At 43.4% G+C, this 19250-nt stretch overlaps 3 protein-coding genes across 7 annotated transcripts in view; 2 read left to right on the top strand and 1 right to left on the bottom strand.

Moving 5' to 3' along the window:
• Positions 1-6000, top strand: part of LOC137861808 (carbohydrate sulfotransferase 4-like) — a 16791-nt gene extending 10791 nt beyond the window's left edge. For both annotated transcript variants that reach the window (XM_068693310.1, XM_068693309.1), the window contains exon 2: positions 1025-6000. In XM_068693310.1, coding sequence (XP_068549411.1) covers positions 1038-2171 — 1134 coding nt within the window. In that variant the 5' untranslated portion in view covers positions 1025-1037 and the 3' untranslated portion in view covers positions 2172-6000. The remainder of the gene's footprint in view (positions 1-1024) is intronic.
• TERF2IP (TERF2 interacting protein) lies at positions 5768-9175 on the bottom strand. Of its 2 annotated transcripts, XM_068693315.1 has the most exons (3): positions 8677-9175; positions 8510-8589; positions 5768-7649 (listed from the first exon to the last, which is right to left on the bottom strand). In XM_068693315.1, the coding sequence occupies exons 1-3, from the start codon at positions 9173-9175 to the stop codon at positions 7206-7208; spliced, it is 1023 nt and encodes a 340-aa protein (XP_068549416.1). In that variant the 3' UTR covers positions 5768-7205. The 2 variants fall into 2 exon arrangements, with proteins under 2 accessions (XP_068549416.1, XP_068549415.1); XM_068693314.1 differs by having other exon boundaries at positions 8510-9175.
• On the top strand, positions 9160-19165 carry KARS1 (lysyl-tRNA synthetase 1). 3 transcript variants are annotated; one of them, XM_068693291.1, is made up of 15 exons: positions 9276-9294; positions 9393-9504; positions 10021-10171; positions 10382-10547; positions 10959-11052; positions 11356-11542; positions 11723-11848; positions 13618-13737; positions 14603-14765; positions 14855-15028; positions 15797-15882; positions 16569-16654; positions 16897-17023; positions 18654-18797; positions 19038-19165. In XM_068693291.1, the coding sequence occupies exons 2-15, from the start codon at positions 9413-9415 to the stop codon at positions 19122-19124; spliced, it is 1803 nt and encodes a 600-aa protein (XP_068549392.1). In that variant the 5' UTR covers positions 9276-9294; positions 9393-9412; the 3' UTR covers positions 19125-19165. The 3 variants fall into 3 exon arrangements, with proteins under 3 accessions (XP_068549393.1, XP_068549392.1, XP_068549391.1); XM_068693292.1 differs by lacking the exon at positions 9393-9504 and having other exon boundaries at positions 9160-9294; XM_068693290.1 differs by lacking the exon at positions 9276-9294 and having other exon boundaries at positions 9374-9504.
• Positions 19166-19250: the final 85 nt, after the last annotated feature.

Below are 19250 nucleotides of genomic sequence, written 5' to 3'. Positions count from 1 at the left end.
TGTTTGCTGTAGGGGAAAAAAATGTGGTTAACCTTAAGACCTTAACCATCTCAGCTGCCATAAGCAAGAGATGTTGCAGTGAAAAATACATGTAAGTGTATTCAATTAGTATTTATTTCATATTAGGAAATGTCTGATAGAACTTTTACCTCTCTTTGCTGCTCCTCTATTCCACATCACCGACACACACAGTTTGTTTCAGTTTTTCTCCTCTCCCTTTGGGGCAGACTGGTCAGGGCATAAATCATTACTGCTTACTGTGTGCATGAAGAAATTCCCTGTTGAGTCTGCCTCACATGAGGCTGTTCCTCAGGCAAACAAGAGCAGTCACAAGGATGGTCTGCATATCTACAACATCCAGCTGTCCTACCCTGGACATAAAAGCATACCCTTGCTTCCCAACAAAACGAAACCCATTCACTTTTACTCAGACTATTCACATGTAGATTGTCAGAGAATAATGATTACTGCGGCTTTATATCTGCCTGGGTGTTTTAAGGCCAGTGTTCATGCCTGCTCAACGTGTTTTTCTGAATTAAGATTGCCTGGCTGCAGTCCAAGGACTTCTCTGTGAGTTACAATAAAGATGTTAATGGTGTCAGATGGAAGTGATATTATCAAAGTTCATTTGGAAGCCAGGGTTTTTCGTAAACACTACTGTATTTATTTGAACGGAAGAAGCTAATATATGACTTAATTTCACAATGGTCTTTGTTTGCAGCTGTTACTAGGCTTGGTCCAAATGTCTATCCAAATCAGCTTCTTATCAGAACTAAACTCTACAGGGCATTTGTATAACCAAAAAAAAACAAATCAGTGGGCTTCTTCTGGAAGCCTGTCTCTCTCTCCGTCTGTGTGATCTGGCTGTGGAAGGCTATCTTGTGCTGTGGTTTTCACAGTATCGTGGTAGTGTGGCAGCTTTCCAAAACCCTGAGCCTGCAGTGGGATTGGTAGGAGCACAACTCACTACAAGTGTCTTCTTCATGACCCTGTGATGCTGAACTTCCTCTGTCTGTCTCTGCAGGTCCCTTGCAACCATGATGAAATCTAGATGGGTGCAGGTACTCCTGATTCTGGCAGTTCTGTCCTTCATGATTCACTTCAACTTCCTAACCTGCAGCAATGCCCCCATGGAAGAAAAGCCTTCTCCAGTCCACATCCTCATTCTCTCCTCCTGGCGGTCAGGATCTTCCTTCACTGGACAGATCTTCAGCCAGCACCCCAGTGTCTTCTACCTGATGGAGCCTGCATGGCATGTGTGGGTTGCAATGTACCAGAACAGTGCCAAAGTCTTACAGATGGCAGCGCGGGACCTAGTCAGATCAGTCTTTCTGTGTGACATGTCTGTGTTTGATGCCTACATGTCAAGCCAGAAGAAAAAGTCTGATTTATTTCAGTGGGAGACAAGCCGAGCCTTGTGCTCTCCCCCTGCCTGCGACTCATTCAGTCGCAATGACATAATCACTGCAAGAAATTGCAGGACAGTCTGTGGCAAGTACCCATTCAGTAAAGTGGAGGAAGCCTGTAAAACCTACAGCCATGTTGCCATCAAGGAGGTTCGGTTCTTTGACCTGAAAGTCCTCTACTCCCTTTTCACTGATCCATCCCTGAACCTCAAAGTCATTCACTTGGTCCGGGATCCTCGAGCTGTGTTCAGGTCCCGAGAGAATACAGTGATAGACCTGAAACGTGACAATGACATTGTTCTGGGGTCCCAGAAGACGAAGGGAGAAATGGGACCCTACAATGCTATGCAAGAAATCTGCAAAAGCCATGTTGAGATTTACAAGGCAGGCAGGCAGGCTATTCCCAGCTTCCTGAAAGACCGTTACCTGCTGGTTCGTTATGAAGACATCGTCAGAGACCCACTAGCAAAGGCTGCTCAGATGTACAGGTTTGCAGAACTCCATTTCACACCAGAACTTCAGAAATGGGTGCACAACATTACCCATGGGAAGGGGCAAGGAGGACAGGCCTTTGAGACTGGATCCAGAGATGCACTGAGCGTATCTGAGGCCTGGAGGAAGACCCTTCCCTTCCAGAAAATAGAAAAAGTGCAAAATGTGTGCAAGGACGCAATGGACTTACTGGGCTACCGGCTAGTTCATTCCGAAGAAGAACAGAAAAACCTGCTGCTGGATCTTTTGTTTGGCCAGAACTCCTCCGAGTAACACATTCAAAAGGCAGAGAAGCTGCTTGTTGTACCTCCTCTCTGAAGGCTGCAAGGTGGAGAACTGTTTACCAGTGCAAAAGAGGGCAGAGGGGCATCTGTGTGTGTGCATGTGATGAGTGACACAGGAGCCCTGACTGCACTCATGGCAGCTTTCCCAGCAGCACAGGCTCACTCTTCAAGGCCACAACACAGGATGGAGTAATGCAAGTCTGTTTTTCCAAATTAAGTCCAGGGTATACGTGAAAGAGGAAGTATGTATGTTGGGAGCAGATATCAGAGCTTGATCTCCCACAGACTGCAGCTAAGTAAGAGTGAAATCACGTGAAGCAACTGCACTGTAGAGGAAGAGGAGACATAAACAGAAGCTGAATAAAGAGAACATTCTTTGTCATGCTGCCACTCAGGACATACAATGCCAAAATAGGCACAAAGATAACCAGACGTTGTTTTCTGGGAAGATCCTTTTTTTCAGAATGGCTAAGTTTTCAAGTTCAGTCTTTCTTTTGTTCCATTTCCATGCCTGAGCATCCAGCACTGGTGGTAATGTTGGCAAAATGTCTGTGTTCACTTACTGTGGAATAGGAAATTTGAATAAACCATCTATAGCTGAAAGTGGAAATTCTTAGGTTTTTGTATGGGAATCCATTACTGGGACTATGTGAATCCATTTATTTTTCAGCTGAAATAATTCTGTATCCAGCTTTCACAACTAGGAACAGTTCTTGCCCTGGGAATTCTCACAGCCCACATGTGTGACTGAGAAGAATTCATGCTAATGCTGAGACTGTAAAGACAAGGTAAGGACACAGATTCCATTGGTGTAAATACTGGAACTGACAACATAGGTTCATGGCAGTGGATTGAAAAAGCTGAGAGGAGAACAGGAAGCTATTCTATTGAATTTGTTTCAACACATTATTTCCTGTCTTAGAGCACAATAAACTTATGCTTAGTATACTGTGCCATTCTGCACCACCTCCATGCCATTCTTCTGTCTCCATTGGGAATATGTAGCTTAAACCTGAACAACAAAACTATTTTGGCATATTTTTAACAGTGTTCTGTAAGACAAGGAGAAAAGCTTGTTAGTACACTTAGGGAATGAAATGCCCACAAACATCTTCTTCTAAACATCCCATTTCATGTGTAAATTGCAGAGTCCTTTCAGTGTGTGTCAGTTTAATAGTACATTCAGAGCTACTTGTTCAAGAAGTCCTCTGGGACCTTGGTTTATGTGGATTGTTTTCTTTAAAAAAATGTTTTAAATGAAAGACATTAGTAATGCTCAATAAGTCTTTGTGTTATGAACTTCTGTCAGACTGGTACTAAGAATTGCAAAGGACCTCATCATGTGTCAACTTTTGAAGGTTAGCCTGTTTTGAAGTTTGTATGACCGCTGTCACAGCTTCTCCTCAGATAAGCCAATGCAAGGGATCCTGTAAACTGTGTTAATCTGTTCACAGCAAAATCACCTGGTTTGGCTTCTGAGATGCAATAGGCTGACATGGCAACCTGGTGGATTAATGAGGCTCAGAGAAATCTTTCTCTCTCTTATTTATGTATTTATTTATTTATTTTGGGGGAGGGTTGCCATGATTAGCTGTGTCAGGGATGGGCAGAGGAGAGGTGTGGTGGGAAGCGTGCAGGCAAAAATCAGGAGTGAAGAGTGAACCTTGGGGAGGAGGATAGGAGGGAGTGCTGTTTGGACAGCAAGCCCCAGAAGCATATCTGGACTAATGGCAAAGGCCATGGAAACTGTGAGAAGAACAGGGCAGAGACAAGGGGGGGAGATGGAAGCAGAGCATGTGATGGCATGGGGTGGAGGCAAAACAAAGTAGCTGCTAGATAGACTGCAATTATGGAATAAAATAAAGAGCCATCCCAAGTTAAGAACTCTGGGACCACCAAGAGTAGAAGTCTAGAGAAGAGGGATGGCTTCCCAGACCAGAAGCAGCTCTGTCGTCATCTCCACTGGGGCAGGCATCAGCATGGCCACATCCTGCGCAGCTCTTTGGGGTAAGAGACCATCCTGCAGAGTTAAGAAGGGAGTTGCGGGACCAACTGTGGAGCAGGAAGGGGTAAGTAGAAGTTAGCTACCCTACCAGCAAGGGAGCTGGTAGGAGTACAGCTGGCCAGCAGCCGATAAGATGATATGGGCAAACTTTCAAGACAGTATGACTGATAAAACTATGGCTACGTCCTTTGGCACATGCATAAATAAAGATTGTTGTAGTCTGTTTAGAAACAAATGTCAAGTATATATTCTACAAGTTCAAAAGAGTAAACAGCTTTTATACCAATAAAGTGTAGGATGGCAAAAGCCACTAGTCAAGGAGATGTTTAGAAACTAACTCTTGGGTATTCCTGTCTGTTGCTTTGCATGCAATCAGTTCTTCATTGTCAATTAAATTATGAATGGCCAGAATGCATCGATATTGATGAATGCTGTCTAATTCTGAAAGGAAGCACATAGGAAATGCCCAAATTCCAGATAATGGATTGCAGACCGAATACTGTCTGCCTTTAAGTTTGTCTTTAACGCAAAGTTCTGGCACTTGCATTGCCACTCTGCTCATTCTTCCATGCTTACAAATATAGCTGCTTCAGGCAGTTATACAAGGAAGATGCATGTATACTTCCTTGGGCTTCAGAAAATGTTCTTAATATAATAGCACAGGGCCTCCAATATGAATGTGGAAAGACAACGTGTCTCATAGCCAAAGGACTATAACTGTCCTTAGTAAAACAAAACAGATAAATTATTTTTTTATCACAAGAGAAGGCAGAGCCAGAATGCTCTGAACCAGAACTGTGTGATATAGTGACATCTCCAGGATAAGGAGATGGAAATAAGCAGTTAAGAGACCCAGACCTATGTGCTTGCACAGGAAAGAATGTATCTGTGGATAAGCAGCGCTTTTCATGAGTTTAGAACAGATGAAAGAGTGCCACCTTGAATAAGCTATACTCTTTGTCTTCTTATCCAGATCCCATACCTGAAGAGACCACTAAGTGCATATGGAAATGTTTGCAGTATTAGACAATTTACCTTTGCAAAACCATTCAAAAGAAAAGCACAATATACTGACTCAGAAATCAGCACTGAAGGTCTGACTAATTGCCCAGAAAAAGACAAGCTCATTCTCAAGAAATGTCACAAAGCAGGTAAAAATAGTAATTATAAAAGATACAGGAAAGTCTTACACCAGATCTTCTTATGCTGCAGCCATTTGAGGTGTTCTACCTCTCACTTTGAGCTTGAGTAGTTTAGGTTACACAAGATGATTTCATTGAATTCTGAGCCTATGGTGCTGCTGAGGTACACCACATAAGCTGGAATTGGGAGTTTTTGGCTGCAGGAGGGTCTCATGCTCTTGAACTTGGCTATCAGCACTGATCGGATTTTTGAATCCAGATGTATAAGTTTGTTGTTAAATCTTACTCCTTATTTACTGTTATCTTGCAGTTTCTTGTTAAGTGCTTGTCTGGTCTTCCCCACAAGTCCCAACGAACCAGTCGGAGCAGCACGAATGTACCAAACCATTCTAACTGTTTCAGCAGGAAATGACCTGTCTAGTAGAACACTGCACAGTCTAAAAGTTTTGGCATTTATTTGGATAACAGTTGTCAATATTACAAGTCAGTGGATGCTCCAGTACATTGGTCTTCTGAAATAGAAGTCTCATTATACGAAGTTATCATTGACTTTCAATAATTTCAATTTGCTTTATAACTAGCAATTTCCTAATTCAACGGAGTACCATGGTGCAGCAAGCAACAACCCTGAATGACTCTTAAAAAAAGTATTATTTAAAAAAAAATAAAAATCAACCTTTGCTTTTATAACCCCATTTTACTTCACTAAAAGGATGACCTAATTCCAGATTAAGAGGAGTTATAAATGACTAGTGCCCAGCTGATTGTTCAAATAATAATGGAGACCAGAACACAATTTCAAGCTGTACGTACTGATTTTTTTCAGATTATGACCATATATCAGACATTATTTTCTATCTTGCTCAGACATTACACAACTAAAACATTTTTAACTTCAAGTCTGAGAGGAATACAGCTAGACAGAACTACAGCATATGACCCCGAAAGCTGGTCTACTTTTTCAAGCTAGACTGCATGGTCAGTCTAAGCAGAAGTGCTACTTTGCCTAGACTGAAGACTTGGGACTCTTCAACCTGTAATTGGGGGAGAACTAACAGTTTTTTGAAATCACAAGGACAGATGGTAAATGTATTATTATTAAACAAATCCTGCAATATTAGCAATGGAAAATACCTGTTGAAAGTTGTTAACAAAAATTGAGATGACTGCACACTTGCTTGAGATTTTAACTGAGGTCTCTGTAACCATGAGACAGTATTATAATGTCCTGGTGAACGTTTTGGTCATTCCCAGATCTCAGCATTTATTTATAAGACTGAGCACCTCAAACACATTTTCTAACATGCTCTTAACCCTCGTTTTGGACAGTTACATTTTCACTGGTATCATTTCTGCATGTCAGCTACTAATCAAGGTCCATTAACAAAAACATAAGGTAGTGACAACAGCTGGCAGAGTACGTTCCTAGATGATCATCCACAGCATTCTGAAGTGATACACGTAACAGAAAGGAGGTTGATATCGTGTACTAATAAGACAGCAGTTTCAGTATTAAATGAGAGTCTGTCTCACTTTGGAGCCAACCTCATTCAAAATCCACTACATACAGTAAAATACAGGCCAAACTGTCAGATGGCTTATATAGTAAATATACAGTCTAAAGCAAACTTTCACTAAGAAAACTTAATACTGGATAGGATTTCTCTCTTCATTGTTTTCTACTTTTAAATGTTCAGTATGCTCTGCATTTAAAAAAAAACCAAACACAAAATCAGCCATTTATAAAAGTTATTTTAAAGCATTTCTGGAACTTTAGAACAATATAACATTCTCCATCACATCTGCATTTCTGAAATGACCTTGCTTTTATTAAGTTCTTACCACTGTAACAGAACAGTCATTTCCACCTACTTTACTAACTTCTCCTAAATGCTACTCGCTTTGCTACATTTTCAGCTCCAAATTTTGCTATCAATTTACTTCTAACATGCTCATCATCCTTTTGCAATTCTAAATCGTCCTCTCTGCTCCACACGGGGTATCCATCCAAACGCTGCCCTGTCTGCAGAAAGTATGATGTAGTCTCCACTTCACCAGTGTTTTTCAGAAAGGCCTGTGTAACAGTGAACAGGTCCACGTTAAACCTTTCCATGAAGTGCCGCATAGTTTTCACTACTTCTCCCACCACACTGGAAGAAGAGCAAGTGCTTCTTGGTCTGTCTTCCCTTTGTAACTGAGTGCCAGGGAAAGCACAGTCCTCCATCCCAGTCTCCAAACCAGATGCTGTTTCACCTGGAGGCTTTCCCCCTCCAACTTGTGTAGGAAGTTCTTCTAAAGCATCTGAGGTGTCACTTTCCGACTAAAAGTAAGAGAAATCATCAGTTAGGTATATTTCCCAGCAAGCTTCTGTTATTACTGCTACCCTGTGATCAGTATCTTCCACCATGACTTTCTAGAACATATAAAGACACTCTCTAATTAGTGGACACATCAAAATTCAGTGACTGAAGTGAAGCGATGTATGTTAACAATGATATACAAGATCACAGAAAAGCAAGACATGTAAGGGAGTATTTCAAAGGATCATAGACTATCTGAGTTGGAAGGGACCCACAAGGATCATCGAGTCCAACTTCTGGGTTCCTACAAGACCAGCCCCCAAAAAAACAGACCACGTGTCTTGAGTGTTTTACAGACGCTTCTTGAACTCTGGCAGACTCAGTGCTGTGACCACTTCCCTAGGGAGCCTGTTCCAGTGCCCGACCACCCTCTGGGTGAAAAACCTTTTCCCAATATCCAGCCTAAACCTCCCCATTTGAACAACCTAAGCACAAAAAGCAAAGATAAACATTAGTGCAACCGCGCGAACATTTTATGCCCAAGGTAAAAGCTGCCAATACAGCTCTCGACACATCATAGCATGTAACAGTCACGATAACCTCCTCAGCCGAACTTTGGGCAGAGAATCAAGTTACACGAACAGGTCCTACTGCACGTGCTGCAGTGAGATGCTGCTCACCGCAAGCCACATAGCTCACAGCTCACACGAAGCTCCCATTTCGCCATAGCAGAAGGGGTATCACGGTGCAAAGCAAACCAAGAATTTAACCGAGCTACAGCATGGGGAAGCCGCTCCGTGGCAGCCAGGGCTGCCGCGCGCAGCTCGCCCTCAGCGGCACAGCAGCGGCTGCGGCCCCGCCGCCGGCCGCCAACGCTCACCTCGTCGCTTTCAAACTCCCGATTCGCTGCCTCGAAAATGCCCATGCCTCGTGCGCGCTCCTCCTCCGCCTGCTTGGGCTCTGCGGGAAGAGACGGGCGATGGCTGCCGGGCCCGGGCCGCCGCCGCCGCCGCTCCCCCCGGGCCCCATCGGCCGCCCCCTGCTCACCCCCGCGCAGCGGCCTCAAGTGCCGCAGGTAGCGGTCGCGCATGGCCTGCCAGGAGTGCCGCGTCAGGCCGGCCCGCTCCAGCTCCTTCCACAGCGCCCTGCCGCCCACCCGCCTCCCGCCCCGCCCGCGCACGGCCTGCAGCAGCGCCGCGTCCTCCGCCTCCGTGAAGGCGAGGCGGCCGCGCGGCGAGGCGGCGGGCGGCGGGGGCGGCGCGGCGGGCAGCCGGAAGGGCTCCAGCGGCAGGCGCTGGTTGCGCTTTATGCACTCCGTCACGTACTCGGCGGAGACGGCCCCGCCGGGCGCCTGCTCGCCGGCCTGCGCCAGGAGCACGGCGTCCGGCTCCTGGATGCGGCACAGCCGCCCGCCGCCCGCCAGCAGCAGGGGCGCCAGGCGCAGCTTGGTCAGCCCGGGCCGCACGTAGAAGCGCATCGGCCTCCCGTCGTCCCACAGGAACAGCTGCCGCGAGCGCCCTGCCTCCGCTTTCCCGCGCGCCGCCATCGCTGCCCGCCGGCGCGCAGGCGCCGCGCCACCGGAAGCGCCGCGGGAGGAGCGAAGATGGCGGCCGCAGCGGAGCGGGGTTGCGACGTGGGGGACGTTGAGCCGCGCCTCAGTAAAAAGTGAGGGTGGGCGGGCAGGGCAACTGAGGCGATGCTGAGCTGAGCTGAGCTGAGCTGAGCTGAGCTGAGCTGAGCGAACGTCCGGCGTGTGCCGCCAGGTGATCCGTTGGAGCGCGCCATGCTGAGGCCTGCCGCTGCGCGGCTCCGCGGCTGGGCCTGGAGGGCCGCGCCCGCGCTCCGATGGCGCCAGGCACTTCATGACCAAAGCAGGTCGGTGCTTTGCGATCTGGCCGGGCCCACCTCTTTCCTCATGAAGTTCCGGCCGGCGGGGCCGGGGGCTGTGGTGCCCTGCGCTCCACGGGGAGCGGGCCGCGAAGGCGGAAGCGGGAGTCTGAAGCAGAGCCTGACTTTAACCGGTGACTTTAACCTGACTTTTAACTCATTTCACTTACCTGCCGCGTGGGGTAGCTCTGCTTCTATGAAGGCTCGTATAAGGGGGCCTGCAGAGGATCCTGGGGCTCGCAGGGAACACGTCCTCAAGGTCTGTCTACGCAATACTTAATTCAGCTTTAGTTTTCTCTGAGTATTTGTATCTCTTAAGGAATGAACTAAAAGCCTTCAGAGAAGGAAACACTTAAATACGCTTAAGTATTATTTTGACTTTTGGCCACAGTAAGGGAAATGATGGGGCTATTTTTACAGTAAGGTTTTGGCAGAATCTGGCAAAGTGCTTCCCCATACAAGTAGCAAAGTACCTGCTGCATCTGTTTTCCTTCTGTTTTACAGTGAGCTGAAGAGGCGTTTGAAGGCTGAAAGAAAAATAGCTGAAAAAGAGGCAAAGCAGAAAGAGCAAAGTGAAAAGCATTCAAATAAGCCTTCCTTGACTTCTGACTCTGAGAATAACGTTGGTGCTGATGAGGAAAACTTGGATCCAAATGTGAGAATCTGGACATGTGCTTATTACTGTTTTGAGAATAAATATTGTTGATCTACATTTGATTTTTATTCAGAATGAACTAAATGGTTAAAAGGGGGGGGGGAGAGGAGAGGAGATACATATTCCTAAGTCAGGGTAGCAGTGTTTTAACTTGTAAAATGCTTTAAGATTCTAATAAGATCATTCGATCTTGCTTGTTTCTTGTTACAGCAATATTACAAGATCCGTAGCCATGCAATCCAGCAGCTGCAGGGCACTAATGAAGATCCTTATCCCCACAAGTTCCACGTAGACGTATCTCTCTCAGATTTCATAGAGAAATACAGTCACTTGCAGCCAGGAGATCACCTGACAGACATTACAGTGAGAGTGGCAGGTAAAAGCTAATCTGGAATACAGAAGGATGGCCTGTTGATTTTCAGAGCTAAGTCCTAGCTGGTTTTAGAGATGGGGTGGTCTGTTTTCAAATTTTGCTGATCCTCTTAGTCAAGCTAAGTCTGTAGCAGCGTTATACTATTTAGGACAGGCTTTCAGACTGAGTGGATTGTTGCAACTTACCTTACAAGTATAACATTAGATTGTGATTTTGGCTTCAGGACTCAAAGCTCACGTGAACTTTTCTGTAGTCATGTTAGTTTTAAGATTTTAACCGCTTCTCTTCCACATTTAGTGATCAGTTCAGAACTGACGGTCTTTTTTATGGTTGGTGGTAATATTGTAGCTTTTGCCCTTGTGTCCTTCTGTTAGGGACATGTTTCTCAGTGTTCTGCATGCTTTTGGTGTTTAGGTCGAATCCACGCAAAGCGTGCCTCTGGAGGGAAGCTGATTTTCTATGATCTTCGTGGTGAAGGAGTCAAGTTGCAGGTCATGGCAAATTCCAGGTAAGTAGAAATATTCACAGTAGCATTCTAAATTGAACTGTTCTCTAGGACTTAGAAATGTGTATTTGGGCATCCAGTTTGGATTTGGGCATCACCTGAGCTAAGCTGTTCGGCTAGGGATTGTCTTAGGTAGGCAGGTAGTGTTTTGCTTAGGCTGTTATGTATGGCTTCCTTATTAGAAGAATTCTTGTTTTTAAGAATTTGGCCTGAGGAGAGACTTGCAGGACAGTTGGAATGTTGAACTTGAAGCAAAACTACTTACTTTTTTTCTTTTTTTTTTTTTTTTTTTTTTTGTAATTACAGACTTTACAAATCTGAGGAAGAATATTTCTGTATTAACAACAAGCTGCGTCGTGGGGACATAATTGGTGTAGAAGGAAATCCTGGGAAAACAAAGAAAGGGGAACTGAGTATTATTCCTTACGAAATAACTCTGTTATCTCCATGCCTGCACATGTTGCCTCATCTTCACTTTGGCCTTAAAGATAAGGTAAGGTACCTGCCGTACCTGTGACTCTTGGAGGTGATTTGACAGGTAGTTATAAAAGGTCATCCGTTCAGATCTGCTGATGGTATCAGTGAACAAAGAGCCATTCATCTTGTTTTGGTACTTTTTTTCTTTGGCAGTACATTTTGACTAGCTTGTTCTAAAAATATTTGTTCTTTTCAGGAAACTAGGTATCGTCAGAGATACTTGGATTTAATTCTTAATGATTATGTGAGGCAAAAATTTATAACCCGTGCAAAGATTGTGACATATATCCGGAGCTTTCTAGATGAATTGGGCTTCTTAGAGGTAAGGCTTTATTGTTTATTTCTGTCTGTATACTCAATGTGTTTGGGGCTTCTCAGCTTCAGGGATACTGTATATTCAGGCTCACATGTGAAATATTTATAGAGTGAGAGCAATTACCTCAACACAGTATGTTTATCAGTTTCATGTAACAGGAGCTGTTTTATTTTCCCTCTTTTTAAAGTTACGACTATTGCTCAGTTGGTAGCCTGTGATTCAGAAAACATTTATGAAGGTAGTACTTCAAACTGCTGTTGTCTTTTCCTTATTTCAGTAGTATAAGGTAGAACTGACATCTTTGCAATGGCATTTTGACATAATATAGTTCCATTACGAGTTTATCAGCCGAATCTGCAAAGTCTGCCACTGGAGTTTTTTGAGAGCAGAGGAAGGATGAAGCAGTCTGAACCTGTGCTATGTCATCTCTGTCTTGCCATGTAAAGGCTTTAAAATCTTTCTTTGATTTTTTTTTAATTTTTATTTTTTTTGCTTTTAATCTAGTACTTACAAATTATACTATTTTGACAATAATTTGATGAAAGAGAACCATGAGAGTCCTTCTCAATTTATGTGAAGTGTAAATACATGAACAAAATAAAAGGCAGAGGAGTCAGGGAATCGTCAGCAATCTAAAGATGCATGAGTCAATGCTGAGTCATTAGTGTCCATATGGCATGATGTAGTGTCATACCACGGGCAGATACTCACTTGGTTTTGAGAAAAATACATCCGAACTGTACATAGGTACATAGGTATTGTACCGTGCTCTTCAGGTTACTGTCAGGGCTTGTTTGCAGTCAGTTCAATGCTCCAAAGTTAAACTGCATTTCTGATTCCGGTACTGTCTGGCATGCTCACTGCTTTCCGTTCTCTGAAGCTCAGTCTGATATATAGTGCAGATGTGTTTGGAGAAACCCAAAATACTTAGAGACCTATATTAATACATATTTTAGGAGGTTCCTCCTCTTTTTCAAGTTCTAGCTGCGTTCTTGTTCTGTCGTTATCACACGTCAACTTCTGGTTTTGCCCTGATCTTTGTTCTTTCCCAGAAGCCCTGAGTCTCGCTGTAGTTCCTCTTCTGCACTGCTATTAACAGTTCTGTCGTGAATTATGAAATACTTGTTTTCATGATTTGAGGTTATTAACAGGAGATTAATTGTTGTTGGTAGTGAGGTATGAGGATATAGCTGGCATCCTGAAGTTCTTTATGCTGATGTGTAGGCCAAGCCTGTAGGTCAGCACAGCAGATTAAATAGCGTATCTCCCACAGAATCAATTAGAAAATCATTCTTATCACTTGAGCAGACTTATAAAGGAGCAGCTGCTTGTATTGTTTTGCCACTTTCACCTGTACTCTGAGTACGGGGCTGAGGTTTGATTTGTAAATCATTCTGTCATTCCATTTTTACAAAGGTCATCTTTATTTTCTTACTTGCCTGTCAGGTTCTTCTTTCCCTGAATTTGATGTTGAACTTACATGTAAGTCTCTTTCTCTCGTAGTTGATAGTGTATATTCTTTGTATTATTATTGACTTCATGGGAGAAATGGCCTTGACTACAGAATTGTTTTCATATGCTGGAATGTCAAAGACTAAATGAAATGCAGAGATTTTTTCATCAGGGCTAGCTGTGGTTGGTTGGTTTTCTTGTTTTACGGAGTTCTGCTGTGGAAACAGAAATACTCAAAGGATGAAAGCACGGTAGGTATTGAGGAGGAGCCTGGAAATGTTTATGTCAGTGTTAAATTCTGTTATTTTGTTACTATTTTACAGATTGAAACTCCTATGATGAATATAATTCCAGGTGGAGCCATGGCAAGACCTTTTATCACATACCATAACGAGCTTGATATGAATTTATATATGAGAATTGCTCCGGAGCTTTACCACAAGGTAAAATACAAACCCCACATGGTTAATCCTATATTCTCCAGCCTGTTGTGATCTCACAGAATGGTTGAGGTTGGAAGGGGCCTCTGGAGGTCATCTGTCCAAACACCCAATTCAAGCAGGGCTATTCAGAGCAAGTTGCCCAGGACCGTATCCAGAGAGCTTCTGAATATCTACAAAGAGGCGATTTAACAAACTTTCTAGGCAGACTGTGCCAGTGCTCAGTCAACCGTACGATACAAAAGCTACCTGATATTCAGATGGAGACTCCTGTATTCCAGTTTGTACTCACTGCTTCTTTTCTTGTCAATGGGCACCACTGAAGTGAGCCTGGCTCCATCTTCACATCGTTTCTTCAGTTATTTATATATATTGATAAGATTTCCCCTGGAGCCTTGTCTAGCCTAGACAGTCCCGTCTTTCTCAGCCTTTCCTCATTGCGGAAGTGTTCCTGAATTCATCTTAGTGGCCCTTTGCTGGACTCTCTCCAGTGTGACTATGTCTCTGTTGTACAGGGGTCTGGAACTGGACACAGTACTCCAGGTGTTGCCTCACTAGTGCTGAGTGGAAAGGAAGGATCACCTCCCTTGACCTGCTGGCAATACTTTGTTTGTGCAGCCAAGAGCACTATTAGCCTTCTTAGCAGCAAGGGCACATCTCATATAATAAAAATAAATAAATAAATAAAAATAAAATAAAATAAATAAATAAATTAGGATTATTCCTGAAGAACAGTGGACTCAGTGGATTAGTGGAAACAAAATGGATCTTGAATCAGATTTTTCAGGTCATGTTGCAGTTATGTTTGTATGAGCTCTTTTCAGTTCTTCGAAAATGTTAGCATTTACTAGAATTTCCTTTTGTTTAGATGGTGGTGGTTGGAGGCTTGGACAGAGTATATGAAATTGGGCGTCAGTTCCGGAATGAAGGAATTGATTTGACTCACAACCCTGAGTTCACAACTTGTGAATTCTACATGGCTTATGCAGACTACCATGACTTGATGGAAATTACAGAGAAGCTGCTTTCAGGTGACATATGCAATATTAATTTAAAAAGAATAAGAATCCCCAGAAAGAACTGTATATTATGTTGTATACTCCCTTCTATACTCTTGTAGGGATGGTGAAACATATTACTGGAAGCTACAAGATCACTTACCATCCAGATGGTCAAGATGGACAGGCATACGAGATAGATTTTACCCTTCCCTTCCGACGCATTAGCATGGTGGATGAATTGGAAAAGGTTCTAGGAGTGAAATTTCCATCAGCTGAGTCCTTTGAAACTGAAGGTTAGATGGTGTTTATGCATGTCCTATTACTCTTAACACACAGAGAGCAAAGATTTGAAGTCCTCAGCCTGCAGTCTGTCAGCTACTTTTTTGAAGTGGTATCAGTACATGGGATTGATTTGCTCTCAATTTGTCTGTTACATGAGAGTCCAGAATGAAGTGAAGCCTTCATGCCATGCAGTTTTTAGCAAGTTCTGACTCTTTCACCTCTTCATTTGTGGAGTATATATAATGCTGTATACTCAGAAGACGTAATCTGAGGAGATCTTGATCTGTTAAAGAAACACAGCTTTTTATTTCTTCTGTCTTTTGTGCAGTTGAGTCTCCATGCCTGTGATCATAGGTTAGGAGTAAGATTATTTTGGGCATTCTTCAAAGTATGTGTATCTGCTATTTTATTCTTGAAATCATAATTTGTAAGGAAGTAAGTTCATAATGCTTTTTAGTGCTTTTTTTTTTTTTTTAAATAATAATATCTGACAATTATGATGCAGGATTGTATGTAACTATTTTCTGATTTTTCTGAAATGCGAAATAACTTAGATTTTAGTGTAAACTGATTAAAAAAAAAAAAAATAAGCCAAAAAAAATACTTTTGTAGTGTTTGAAACTGACATTTGAGGTGATATTTTCCATGATGATTTCTACTGTTAATGTTTTCTACTATTGAGATTTAAAGAACTACTCTAAAACCTTTTGAAGTATGCAGGAAGAAAAGATGTGGCTGCCTGGATGGCTTTTCTAATTTTTTGTCTACAACTGTTTTAGAAACTCGCAGGTTCTTTGATGACCTTTGTGTGGCAAGAAATGTTGAGTGTCCACCTCCCAGGACAACAGCAAGGCTTCTTGACAGAGTAAGTAACAGTGATTTTTTGATAGTCCTAACATATTTCAGGATCTATCTGTATCAATAGAAGTCTCTTCAGAACAAGTTTAGCTGCATGTGACAAAATACACTGACATAGGCTAAAGCTGTTTCTTTATGACAGTGATAAAACTTGTTTTATCAAAATCCTGTTGTCTGCACTAAAATGTAGTTGACTGATACCTGCTTAATATGAGATCTAGAGAATTTTAGCATGAAAACTGGTTTCCTGTGCCCATAAAAAATCTGCTTTATCCTTATGTCAATTTTTTTTCAAGAGATCTGTTTGTTTGTATGTATCTTATCAGACTGGTAGGCTTCCCATATAGTTCTTTCATCAACTGTATTAAGTCTTTTCCTTTGTACCCAGCATATTGCCTTACAGAACCTGGTAACAATAATAGTAACGTAATTTCATTTGCACATCATAACAAAGGCCAATAAAAAAAGCAGCAGAAAAAAAAAAAACACAGCTATGTTACTGTTTCTTATCCAGCTAGGACATATGTGCTCTATTAGTGAGAACATTGCCATGATTAAGCATTATTCATTGAGAAACTTCTCAGCTTCATGGTACATTCTTCAGTACTGAAGAGAAGGAATTAAGATGTTTGGGAAAGGCAGTGCTGGAAAGTGTTACTGTACTCTACACAACTTTTGCTTTTGTTTTCCCAGTTAGTTGGTGAATTTCTGGAAGTCACTTGTATCAACCCAACATTCATCTGTGATCACCCTCAGATCATGAGTCCTCTAGCCAAATGGTAAGAGTACGAGACAGTTAGTATGTAACTCCTTAATCCTCTGTTTTTACACCAATCCAGGTAGGTTCTTGAACTGTGAAGCCTAGCATCCAGAGAACAGGTGTTCTCATACTGAGTAGTTTAAAGTTTTGACAGCTGTTACTGCTAAATGTGGGTAGACTTCTTGACGTCATGTATGTGATCTATTGTTTTTGTAAAGCTATTTATTTTAAGGTGTGGTTGATTTGCCTCTTTTGATGTAGGCATCGCACTCATCGGGGACTAACAGAACGTTTTGAACTCTTTGTGATGAAGAAGGAAGTGTGCAATGCATACACAGAACTTAATGATCCTTTCCGGCAGCGGCAGCTTTTTGAGGATCAGGCCAAGGTAGGGTGTTTGCTGATAGTGAATCAATGATTTAGGCACATAAGTAAAGAGTATTTTCTATGCCTAATTCCCAATCTGTCACTAGTCCCTACAGCTGAAAAGGGTTGTTAATACTTAGAGTGAGTGTTCCTCACTCAAGTGAAACCCTGTCATTAAAACTTACTTCCTTTTAAAGGAACCTTGCTCTAAGGTAAACACGTCTAAACTCTTCTGTTGATTAGTTTATAGTAGCACTGCCAGGTTTTGGAATAGCATGCTTTTTTTTTTCTACCTGAAGTACTAATCTGAAAAAAAGCAGATGTGCAGGGTGTTTTCTTTGTGTTACTTGGTGTGAAAGTGAGTTATTTTTCCACAATTAAGCCTTCATGTAATCATACATCATATTTTCAGTTTCTTAAATAAGTTTGTGTCCAATAAAAGTTTGAATGTTGAGTCTAATTTTAAGAACTCTGAGCTCTATTAAATTGTTTCACAGAATAGAGCTGCAAACTGGAAATTATTATGCCTGGAAATTGATAGCACTAGGTGTCTCTACATAAGTCTGGGAAAGGAGGGACTCAAACTGGCTTTGTTATTAATTACGTATACACGCACATGGATGCGTGTGTGCATACATGATTGAGGTCAGATGGTCTGCAGAGAGTACCCGTTATTTCTACTGTTTCTGATGGCTTCACATTACCTGAGAGGATTAAACAGCTATCAAAACCAGGAAAATATGTTAACTAACTTACTTGTTAGTAAATTTCAAAATGTTGTCAGTGTGAATATTATTAAAGATTTCTTTCTCCTTGGGTCTGCTGTATGTTTGTTTGCTGCTGTTGTCTGATTATGCCTAGTCTCTGCAGACCTGTGATTCTTTGTTTTAAATGAAAATTTGCCTGAAGGCTTAAGGGGGAAATTGAGTCAAAGGGTGGCAGTTCACATTTCAGGATTTCAGACTCAAGCAGAAAAGTTTAATACTTTGGGAGAGTCTTTCTTGAAACTATGTATACCAAAACGTTAGTTGTTGCAACACTGACGTTTTGTAAATTTGAGGGGCTTGACTAGTCTGCATTTTTATCATCATCACCTTTAGCACTTGGAGGCTGTTAGGGCCAATTTTTGTAAGAAGTGTTAATTACTTCCTCAGTGTCAGGGATTATAATCTTTCTACATGAGGGGGGGAAAAAGCAACTGTTTAATTTTGTTTCATGGAGCAATTGCTGGTGATTCAAATGATTCTGGTTCTTAGTTGTTTTTGCAAACATTAAAGAGGCATTTGGAAGCGATAAAGAACCCGAGAAGCTTTTGAAAGCAATTTATTCCACGGTGGTCTGCTGCCATGTGTCTCCGGAGATTGCTTTTACTGAAGCAAAAAGGCTGAACGTTTGTCTAGAAAAGAAGCTTCTGGGTCACAAAGAAGTTGAGCTTAGAGTTGATTTGGAAGCACCTGTACAGCCAGCTTCCACAGCTTTCTTATTCTGGGTGAATAAACTTCCCTCATTTGTTACTCACTTTTGTGGCTGCATAAGGCTTTGGTTTTATCAGTTACACGGCTGCTACATACTCATGTCTGATGGCAACTAGGAGAATCGGTAGCGTCTAGCTCTGTACGACCCTGCCTTTTATCGCTTATTTTCTCATTTAGGCAAAGGCTGCAGGCGACGATGAAGCCATGTTTATTGATGAAAACTTCTGCACCGCACTGGAGTACGGCCTCCCTCCTACAGCTGGCTGGGGCATGGGAATCGATCGCTTCGCCATGTTCCTTACGGATTCCAGTAACATCAAGGTAAGCGGGAGCGGCGGCGCCTGCTGCGGGCGGCTGGAGAGCTGCCACGCGGTCCCGCCGAGCGGAGCGCGGGAGGCCGCGGGCGTCGCCCCGCCCCCGGAAGCCGCCCGAGCCGCCGAGCGCCGCTCCCGGCCGCGTGCCGGGGCGGGGCCGAGCCGAGCCGCGCTCTCGCGAGACTTCCGCGCCGCGGCGCTCTGCGGGCCGGGGCCTGGCGCGCGCTGAGGGTGTCGCTCTTTGCAGGAGGTGCTGCTCTTCCCCGCCATGAAGCCGGAGGACAAGAGGAAGGAGGCGCAGCCCGAGCAGCCTGCCGAAGGCACCTCCGTGTGACGCCCGGGGCGGGTCGTCAATAAACGCAGCTCTGTGCCGCGCCAGTGCCCCCGTGTCTCTGTGTGCGCCTGCGCGGGAGCTCCCGCCTCCCCGATGCCCGCGCGCTCCGGGGGCGGAGCCTGCGGC

This window comes from Anas acuta, chromosome 10, assembly GCF_963932015.1.
Source record: "Anas acuta chromosome 10, bAnaAcu1.1, whole genome shotgun sequence".
In the NCBI taxonomy this organism is placed as follows: domain Eukaryota; kingdom Metazoa; phylum Chordata; class Aves; order Anseriformes; family Anatidae; genus Anas; species Anas acuta.
This window is presented reverse-complemented; position numbering and strand designations above follow the sequence as displayed.